Raw genomic sequence first — 11,128 nt, 5'->3', positions numbered from 1 at the left:
CCAGGGCCCGTGACACAGCACTCGGGAGGTCCTGAGAACATGTGCCCAAGGTGGTCAGGGTACAGCTTGGTTTTGTATATTTTAGGAAGGCATGAGACATCAATCAAATACATTTAAGAAACACATTGGTTATTTGGAAGTCCCCACAGGGCAGGGGACGGGACTTAAAAGCTACAGGTAAATTTAAATGTTTTCTGGTTGACAATTGGTTGAGTTTATCTGAAGACCAGGGATCAATGGAAAGGAATGTTCAGGTTAACATAAAGGATTGTGGAGTTCAAGTTTTATTGTGCAGAGAAATCTCTCAGATAGCAGACTTCAGAGAGATAGCAGATTGTAAAATGTTTCTTATCAGACCTAAAAGGGTGCCTGGCTCTTAGTTGATTATCTCCTGGATCTGGAAAGGAAGGGGGAAAAAAAGGGCGGGGGAGGGGCGAGGGATTCTCTATAGAATGTGGATTTTTTTCCACAAAAGATTTTGTAGGGCAATTTCAAAGTATGGCAAGGCAACATATTTTGTGATAAAACATTGTAATTTTTATTTTTATTTTTATTTTTAGTTTTATTTATTTTTTATTTTTATTTTTATTTTTTTGAGACAGAGTCTCGGTCTGTCACCCAAGCTGGAGTGCAGTGGTGCTATCTCCACTCACTGCGAGCGCCGCCTCCCTGGTTCACGCCATTCTCCTGCCTCAGCCTCCCGAGTAGCTGGGACTACAGGTGCGTGCCACCACGCCCGGCTAATTTTTTGTATTTTTGCTAGAGACGGGGTTTCACCGTGTTAGCCAGGATGGTCTCGGTCGCCTGACCTCGTGATCCGCCCACCTCGGCCTCCCAAAGTGTTGGGATTACAAGTGTGAGCCACTGCACCCGGCCAAGACATTGTGATTTTCTTCCTTGTTATGCCAGAGTCAGATTGAAAACTAAGTCACAATATACAGGGTCAAATAAAACCGTTCATCTGATAAGAATTTATGGTTTGTAGGGCACAACTCCCTAGATCCCTTAGGTAGGAATTTGGGCAAGATAAAAAATCAGAGTTTAGTCCTCAATTCCTTAAGATAAATCTCTTTCTATCTCTCTCTCTATCTCATATCTCCATCCTACTTTCTGGAAAACTCTGACTAATGCAAGAAATTAAAGAGACAAAACACAGGATACAATATCTTAAACAACAAAATACTATTCAGCCATAAAAAAAGAATGAAATCCTGTCATTCATGGCAACATGGATGAGCTAAAGCAGTCGTCCCCAGCCTTTTAGGCACCAGGCACTGGTATAGTGGAAGATAATTTTTCCATGGTTGGAAAGGGGTGGGAGGATGGTTTTGGGATGAAACTGTTCCATCTCAGACCATCAGGCAGTAGTTAGATTCTCATAAGGAGTGTGCAACCTAGATCCCTCGCATGTGCAGTTCACAATAGGGTTTGTGCTCCTGTGAGAATCTAATGCTTCTGCGCATCTGACAGGAGACAGAGCTCCAGGGTAATGCTCACCTGCCACTCACCTCCTGCTGTGCTCCCAGTTCCTAGCAGGCCATGGCCCCCTACCAATCCACGGCCCAGGAATGGGGACCCCTGGCCTAGAGGACATTATGTTAAGTGAGATAAGTCAGGCACAATAATATAAATGCTGCACATTCTCACTTATCTGTGGTAACTAAAAAAGTTGAGCTTACAGGCCGGGTGCTGTGGCTCACACCTGTAATCCCAGCACTTTGGGAGGCCAAGGCGGGCAGATCACCTGAGGCCAGGAGTTTGAGACAAGTACCCTTTCTCCTAGGAGCTTTAAAAAGACCTATCTCTACTAAAAATATAAAAATTAGCTGGGTATGGTGGCAGGTGCCTGTAATCCTAGCTGCTCAGGAGGCTGAGGCAGGAGAATCGCTTGAACCTGGGAAACAGAGATTGCAGTGAACCAAGATTGCACCACTGCACTCCAGCCTGGGAGACAGGGCGAGACTCCATCTCAAAAAAAAAGAAAAAAGTGTCAAGCTTACAGAAGTAGAGAGTAAAATAATGTAGCAGGTAGAAGGGGATACAGAGAGGTTGGTTAACAAATACAAAATCACAGCTAGATAGGAGGAATAAGTTCTAGGGTTCCATAGCTCTGTAGGATGACTGTAGCCAACAATCGTTTATTGCATATTTTCAAACAGCTAGAAGAGAGGATTTTGAATGTTCTCACACAAAGAAATGAGAAATGTTTGAGGTATCCTGATTTGATCATTACACATTGTGTACATGTATGAAATATCACTCTGTATCCCATAAATATGTATAATTATTATGTCAATCAAAAATAAAAGTTTTAATTAAAAAATACATTTTAAAAATCAATACAATATCTGACCTGACACTGCACTCTCAACTGAAGGAGGAAACGAATGCTATAAAAGACATTATTAGGTCAACTGGCAAATTGGAAGATAGATAGATAGATAGATAGATAGACAGACTAGATAAAAGTGGTGTCCTTTTAAACTTATGGAGCTAATAACTGTACTGTCATATAGAAGAATATCCCTATTCTTAGGAAATACACACTGAACTATTTGGGAGTAAAAGGCCACGATAATATAAGGCAATGAACATATAACTTATGCTTAATAGATTCAAAAAAGAAAATATACAAAGATATATACAGAGACTAATATAGATATATATATATCTCTATAGATACGGGGGGGGGCAAATGCTAAAGCAAGAAAGACAAAATGTCAACAATAGACAAATCTCAGGGGAGCTGGGGAAAGGGTATTGTACAAATTGTATTTTGCAACCAGTATGTTTTAAATTATTTTTAAATGAAAAGATTTTTTAATAGGTTGAGGAAATTGGAGTGACTTATATTTATGACATCCAATGGACTGTGCATGCTGTATGGAAACAAGGAGAAAATAAATGTCATCATTGCATAACACGTGAAGGGTAAAAAGACAATTAACTCATTGAAGACTATGCGCAGAAACACAAAAGCCTTTGCTTCTGGGGTTATAGGTTTACCAAAGGCACAAAGGGGGTTGTATATATTTTAGGATTATAATTTACATAACTTAATTGGAAAAATTACAGATTTTAAGATATTTTTACAAATCTGAGCGACTGTAAAGACTGCTAAAGTCTTGGGACATATTCTTACCAAGTCCCGGATCTTTTGTTTTGTTTTGTTTTGTTTTGTTTTGTGCCTGCTATCAAACCAGGTTTTTTAGACCAGGAAAACGTGAGAAGCTAGAGTTGCTCTACTCAGTTGACCCAAACCAGGACTCCTGAGATTATTCCCTTATACGACAGGCACCACATCCGAGAAAGGATTCTGGAAACGTGAGCTGGAACACAAAAGAACTGTCTTGATGGGAAACACACTCCAAAGGACGCCATTGTGGGGAGGAAAACACAAAATATTTCTTGAGAAGAATATGGAGATGGCAAAGTCTCTAACCTCCAGAAACCTTAAACTCTAGGGGAAGAAAGCAAAAATTTAGGGGTAAGAGTATTCATATTAAAACTCAAACAATAAGTAGTTTTTCTATAAACTATCTTTTTTTTCTAATGGTGAAAGTACACACAATCATTCTCTCCAAACTCAGACATTTTAGACAAATAGATAATAGAGACAGAGAGAGAGAGAGAGAGATGATAGATAGATAGATAGATACACATACATACTATGTACATATATACTTACATACGTTGGTACATAGATGTTTCTTTATCAAAGATTAAGTTATTCTAGATGTATATCTTGTAGCCTACATTTTTATACTTTTTCATCATTTTTAATAACTGCATACTGCTCTATTATATCCTATATTTTCTGTATTAGATTAGATCCATGTTTTATCACCATTTAGGTGGCTTTTGGTTTTCTGTTACTGTAATGTTGAGATAAACCTCTTTATGTACTTGTTCAATTATTCCCATTAAACAAAAGCCCAAGGTGCAAAGTTTCTGAGTAAAAAAATAGGCACATTTTAAGGCTTCTGATGTATATTGCCAAATTGTGCTAAAAAGAAAAACTCTACCAATTAACACTCCCAGCAACAATGCCAAGAGAATGCTAGTTTCCCTACATCTCACCAACACTGGCTGGAATGCATCGTTTTAGAGATGAATGCTGGGAACCGATGCACTCTTTGCTCTACCTCTCCCCCTCCTAACAGTCTAGAACACAGGCGCTCAATAAATCAATCCAGGCTCCAGTCCAGTAGACATTCTGATCTAATCTGACTGCTCTGGGTAACAGAAAAGTCTCCCTTGGTTCACTGCCCAGTATCCTGGCGTCATGAGAATCCTATAAAGGCAGTAGCTCCAGGCACATTACAGAGGGACCCAACTCCACTAAACCACCACCAGCTCCCCAAGTCACCCCTTCAGCCATGAAGTTCCTGCTCCTGGTCTTGGCAGCCCTTGGATTCCTGACCCAAGTGATCCCAGGTAAACTGGATAAACAGGAGGAAGGGAGAACTGGGAACAAGGAACACTAGCAGATCTGGTTGCTCTGGTGCTAGATGAGCCAGGTTGGGTGGAGGCAGGGCTCACCCCACTAGTTCCAGTCTAAGATAGAGATCTCCTAACAACCACCACTAGCCTTGATATCCCACACCCAAACACCACCCTATATAACCTTTATAAAAATTTGTTTTCTATTCTAAAATGATAGTCACCCTCAACCTGAACCAAAATATCTTCTTTCAATTTATGTGAGCTCCTTTTATCTAACCTCCCAAGACACACTGAAGGCTTCTGTCATCACCATGTGCATCCACTGAAATCAGCCCTGGGTTGGAGCTCAAAGGAGGTATTGAGCCTAGAAGGAAAAGATTGAGGTTCCCAGCCCTATGCTCAACAGAAAGCTGGCAGGTGGGGGATGGAAGTAGACCTCTTACAGGGCTAGTTCCCACAGGATGGTAAGCAATGGGTTCAGCTCAAACCCTGGGGCTAGGAGATAATGCAGGGTCAGAAAGAGACAGAGAGACACACAGAGAGCAGGAAGAGAGAGAGATCAGAGGAGGGCCAGGCAATGGATGTGAAGAAAGCTAGAGAGGCCTGAGGGTGCTCGAAGAGGCCCCTGCTGTGAGCCAACGGCAGACACAGAGCACTGAGGTAAACAGATTTTACCAGAGGGTGAAATGGTGCCCAGCACTGTGTGAATGCAAAAATGCCCTGTCACTAGCAACCATTATTTTCTTTTTAATGGTTTTGGAGAATGATTTGACTCCTCCCACTTTGCCCCAGGTTGACTGATATTGACAGTTTTAGAGTCTATGAAAACAAGTATGGCAGAAACACCTTAAAAGGGAGCCTGTGGGGTGAGTGAGAATAGCCCCCATTTCTCCCTTTTGAGTATCCAAGCTCCTCCCTGACCATGAAGACCTGGCTCCCCACCCCTGTTTTCACCCCTACATCCTATTCTGCAGGATCAAATTTAGCAAAAAGCTTCAAAGATGCAGATACTGGTAAAGAAGAAGAGCTCCTCAGACAGAGTTCCCCAAGGCCATCAATCCAGGAAAATTCTGTCTCCTCCTCACTGGGTTTCCCGAGTCTCATTTGCACAACATCCTAAGGATATATCTCAGAACAGAAAGCCAAACACTCCCATCTGGCGCTGACAGGTGAGCAGTCCTGTGCTGCTTCTAACCACGACCTCTCTGTCTTGTCCTCTCCCATACAGCCAGTGGGGGTGGGTCAAAATGTGTGAGTGACACCCCGGGATACTGCAGGACACATTGCCACCGGGGGGAGACAGCATTGTTCATGTGCAGCCCTTTCAGAAAATGCTGCATCAGCTACTCCTTCCTGCCTCAGCCTGACCTACCGCAGCTCGTCGGGAACCACTGGCCATCAAGGAGCAGAAACACACAAAGGAAAAACAAGAAGCAACAAACGACCGTAACGCCATAATAACCCCTCCTATCACCCCCACCAACTCAAAGAAATATCATTTCCACAGTTCCGGTTCCTCCTACATTGTTGAGAACTAGCCAGGTCTCCTCCTTATGGGGCAGCTATCTATAGCCAACCCCAGAACTTCTGTCTTCTACCATTCTGTCATTCATCTAATAACTAATTTGGAGTTTGTATCTATCTTATGAGAACAATCATCATGTAGACTCGTCCACAGGGGATCTGTCAGTTTGGGTCCTCCAAATGAAAAATGCCAAGACAGAATTGGACATGCAAAAGATTGACTGGGAGAACACACCTCTGACGGACAAAGGCGAGAGAGAACAACCACAGGCAGGGAGAACCTTCAGACTGCAGTGCTGACCTAATACGTATCAAAGGAGAGAGGGATAGAGGAGGACTGAATAGAAGGAGACTGAGACTGTAGCGCTAAGAAAGTCTCAGCCAAACAGATGGGGAGGCCCAAAGCAAGGCTTGCCCCTCAGGGGAGCTCACACAGGGCAGGAATAGCCAGGTTCTCATATCCCAGGGGTTCAGTCTTTGGCTAAGAGCAGCCCCTGGAGAACATGGGGTGACTGCTACCATTGGTCTGGAAGTATGACAGCTTGAGGCTGTCCACCAACTATCCCCCTGAAGCAAGTTCTCTTGAAAGGAAATCTGAGCAGTGCTGCCATGGAGTATAAGGAGGAAGAGAAAGGAGCTAAAAGTCTAGGTTTGCCCAGCTACGTAGACTGACTTGTGAGGTATTTATTTATTCGTTTGAGTAACAAAGCAGACAGAATACATAGCCGCCATTGGTAGTACACCCCGAAAGCAAGGAAAGCATGATGCTGGTGACTCAAACGTACCTACCTATGGTGTAAAATTAGCATAATCCTCCTGGGAAGCTGTGCAGAAATAAGCACAGAGAAGCAGAACTCTACTTGTTTAATCCACTAAACATTACTTTTGGAAATTGGTTCATCATAAATTATCCAAGAGAAGTAAAAAGTTATGGGCACAAAGGTTTTTCCGTATAATATTATTTAAAATGCTGAGAAAATGAAAAAATCTAAATGGTGAAATATTATATACTAATGCCATCTATAAATACAAACAAGTAGAATGCTTATAGAATAATGGAACATAATAACATTATTCAAAATTGCATTTATGCTGTAGTTGTCAAAATTGTCTCCTTATATGATACAAAAATCATTAAAATTATGACTTTTTTGTTTGGTTGGAAAGCAGAATTATGCATAAATTTCCTCTTACAGTTTGATGCCCATTTGTTTTATATAATATTTATTTGACAGGTACTAACTTCTATTTGAGAAGAACAAACCAAAACACTCAGGCCTAAATAATTAAAAGCAGTCCTAAAAACTAGCAAACCAGATAAGAAAAGATGTTAATGCCTATTCCCTAACTTATATCTTAGACCAAAATTAATTCTAGATAGTTTTAAAATGACAGTGTAAAAGCAAAGTATTAAAAGATTGTGTGGTCAAATATTCAATTTAAGAGCAAGGAAATTCTTATAAATATAACAATAGAGGCAGAACTCATGTAAGATTAAATTGATTAGGTGGCATTAAATATTAAGTTCCTGTGTATGTCAAAAGGTATCATTTTGAAATTCATCCATCTTACTGGGTATTGCAGGAGTTCGTTCCTTTTTGTTTATAAATACTCTTCTGTTATATGAATAGTATTTATTTATACACTGATTTGTTGATGGACATTTGGGTTGTTCCCAGTTTATGGCTATTACAAATAAAGCTTCTATGAACATTTATGTACAAATCTTTGTATGGATGTATGCTTTCATTTCCCTAAGGTTCCCTAGGATTGGAATGTCTGAATCATATGGTAGGAGAATGTTTAGCTTTTTTTTTTTTTTTTTTTTTTTGAGATGGAGTTTCGCTCTTGAGGCCCGGGCTGGAGTGCAATGGCACAATCTCAGCTCACTGCAACCCTCGCCTCCCGGGTTCAAGTGATTCTCCTGCCTCAGCCTCCGGAGTAGCTGGGATTACAGGCATGCACCACCACACCCGGCTAATTTTTGTATTTTGGGTAGAGACAGGGTTTCTCCATGTTGGTCAGGCTGGTCTGGAACTCCCGACCTCAGATGATCCGCCCACCTTGGCCTCCCAAAGTGCTGAGATTACAGGCTTGAGAATGTTTAGCTTTTTAAGGAAATACAAAATTGCTTTCCAAAATGGTTGTGCCAGTGGATGTGCCCATCAGCAGTGTGTGAAAGTTCCTGCTGTTCCTCATCCTCACCAGCATGTGATTGAGTCAGTCTTTTGCATTTTCATCATTCTAATAGATGTGTAGTGGTATTTTATTATGCTTTCAATTTGCATTTTTAATAACTAGTTACCAAAAAAGTATATTCTGTATGATTCTGTTTACATAGTTCTTTAAATTCTTTTAAAATTACATAAAATGATTTAAAATAGAAAGTAAGAATCTAACGACAGAAAGCAAATCACTGATTGTCCGGGGATGTGAAAGGTGCATGGACAGGGCTGAAAGAATGTAAAGGGACCTGAGGACACTTTGAGGGGTGATCAGTCAGGATACATTCATAATCTTGATTGTGGTAATGGCTTAACGGGGATGTACGGAAGTCAAAAAATTACCAAATGGTAAACTTTAAATGTGTTCAGTTTATTGTATATCAATTTAAACTTCAAAAAAAGCTATTATTTTAATAAAATAAATAAATCTCACAGTGAAACAGAAAAATTAAAGTATCATAAATAGTTTAAAGATATATGACACACTGAGACATGTGATGAAGTATTGATACCAATAAAATATAACAAGTTAGTATGAAGCAACAGGGAAAACATGAAACCCCTATTCAAAAATGAAAGTGACATGAACTAGCTTTTTAACTCCAAAAACGGCCCAAAAATGGGAAAAAATCTGTCTGACTTGTGATCAAATAAATGCAGATTAAAACTACAATGAGATCTTGTTTTTTACCTATCAGATTGTCAGAGAATTAACAAACCCAAGTTTGACAAGGCATAAATAGAAATAAGTCTTATCATCAGATGCTCCTGTTTGTAACAAAATATGTCAATTCTGGAAGACATTGATCTATACACCTTTCAAAATCCTTAAAAATGTTCATGTTCTCTGGCTCAGAGACTCTACTTTTACAGATATATTCTGGGGAAATAATTAGAGTTCATATCAAAAAGATAAATGTATACACAGCACACTCATAGCAGCATAGTTTAAAGTAGTGAAGAGGTGGTAGTGTAAGATGGCTGAATAGAAGCCTCCACTGGTCATGCTTTCGTGCTCCCCATTAGAACACCAAGTTTGACAACTATCTACACAAAAAAAGCGCCTTCATAAGAATAAAAAAATGAGGTGAATGATCATAGTACCTAGTTTTAACTTCATATCACTAAAAGAGGCACTGAGAAGGTAGGAAAGACAGTCCTGAATTGCTGACACCACCTCTCCCCAATCCTCAGGCAACAGTTGTGTGGTGTGGAGGGAGAATATGTGTACTTGCAGGAGGAAGAGCACAGTGATTGTGGGATTTGACATTGGAACTCAGTGCTACTAACACCAGGCAGAACTCAGCAGGTCCCTAGAAAGGGATCATTTAGATCATCCCTAGCCAGACGGAAATCACCCATCCCAGAGGTTGGAACTTCAGTTTCAGCAAGCCTCACCACCATGAGCTAAAGAGCCCTGGGGTCCTAAATAAACTTGAAAGGCTGTATGGGCCACAAGAACCGCAATTCCTAGGCAACTCCTAGTGCTGTGCTGGGCTCAGAGGCAGTAGACTTAGGGAGCACTCAAACTAGTAAGATACCAGTTGGGGAGCTGGGGTGTGTGTGTGTGCGTGTGCGTGTGTGTGTGTGTGTGTGAGATTCTCATGCCTCAGCCTCCCAAGTAGCCAGTGATGGCAGTGGCGGCCCATCTGGAGTGGACACTGCCATCACGCTAGCTGCAGCAGGGAGGTGCAGCTGGGACTGTACATTCCACAGAGCTACGGAGCTGGGGACAATGACAGCCCCACACCTTCCAAGTTGGTGGGGCAGGAGCTCGCCAGGTTCAAATGCAGACACCCAGGTTGCAGTTGTGAAGCCGGGCCTCCCTGTGCTCTTGCAGGTGCTGGGAGCAGGCAGGAGCCCTGCCCTTTTGGGTGTAGCTGCAGGTGCCCAAACCACGGCTGTGGAACCAGGCATCTCTACACTCTTGAGGGTCAGGGAAGTCCCCATTGCCCTCACAGGCTTAGAAGTGCCTGCTCCCACAGCCTGGCATCTCCTTGCTGTCAGTGCCGGCTCTAATCTTGGAGCAAAGTCGAGGCCAAGCCCAGGTGCTGTCACAGCCTGCTGGGTGCGCGCACACTTGGGGCAGTGCTGACATACCAGCCCTCTGCCACCTCAGACCCCTACAGACTTTGGGTGCTGATGAGCATAGAAGGGAAGCCGAAGTGGGGCTGAGGGCAACTTGGCACTGGCCTGTAGGTGTCCCTTGGCACCTACAGCCTGGGTGCCATGAATGGCAGTAGGACTCTTCTCAGTTCTGTCTCCCTCCCTTCAGTGTGGATGAAGGGGTAGAAACGAGGTATAGCATCTCTCTTTCCCAGGGGTCGTGTTGCATCTTTTAATGGTTTACCACTGACAGCACCACCAATGATTTGGGGATTGTGTCTCTAGGAAGCAATTTACCTAAATTTCATGTATCAATGAAACTGTTTCTCCTTATCGTTTTATTTATTTATTTATTGTGTAAAATAAATATGCTTTTAATGTATAATGAAAGCCTGTTGATGCTAACATGCAAGGATTGAAAGAACACCTTGTTGGACTGCAAGATGGCTGCTCCCTCTACCCTCAGCTGCAACTGGCCTGTCAGCCAACCTTTGATTTCCTAGGCAGAATATAAAAGAATTCCTCTCTGTGGTGGTCCAGGAGACCAGGGGAATTTGAGGAGGTGATAGAATTGCACCCTGATCATGCTGGTGGTGAAAACTCGTACACCCAAATGTTGTCGTTTTTACTGTATGTTAATTTTAGAAATCAAAAAGTAAAAGATACAATCACAAAAATATCATTTGGTGGGGCAAACTTATTCAGTATATGAAGATAATAGAGAACTTTTAATTTATACAAACATGGCTCTTATAAAATAAAATATTAATATAAAATATTAAAATATAAATTATCAAGAGCTATAACTTAAACTTCTGTGTTAATTT

The 11,128-nt window shown here is 41.5% G+C and overlaps 1 protein-coding gene across 1 annotated transcript; it reads left to right on the top strand.

Moving 5' to 3' along the window:
* The first annotated feature begins 2,734 nt into the window (after window positions 1-2,734).
* DEFB132 (defensin beta 132) lies at window positions 2,735-7,695 on the top strand. The gene is made up of 2 exons (XM_003904918.4): window positions 2,735-4,437; window positions 5,675-7,695. Exons 1-2 carry the CDS (start codon window positions 4,380-4,382, stop codon window positions 5,902-5,904), a joined length of 288 nt encoding a protein of 95 aa, XP_003904967.1. The 5' UTR covers window positions 2,735-4,379; the 3' UTR covers window positions 5,905-7,695.
* The last annotated feature ends 3,433 nt before the right edge of the window (window positions 7,696-11,128 follow it).

Source organism: Papio anubis, chromosome 16, assembly GCF_008728515.1.
Source record: "Papio anubis isolate 15944 chromosome 16, Panubis1.0, whole genome shotgun sequence".
In the NCBI taxonomy this organism is placed as follows: domain Eukaryota; kingdom Metazoa; phylum Chordata; class Mammalia; order Primates; family Cercopithecidae; genus Papio; species Papio anubis.
The sequence above is the reverse complement of the archived record's forward strand: the minus strand, read 5'-3'. Positions and strand labels throughout refer to the sequence as shown.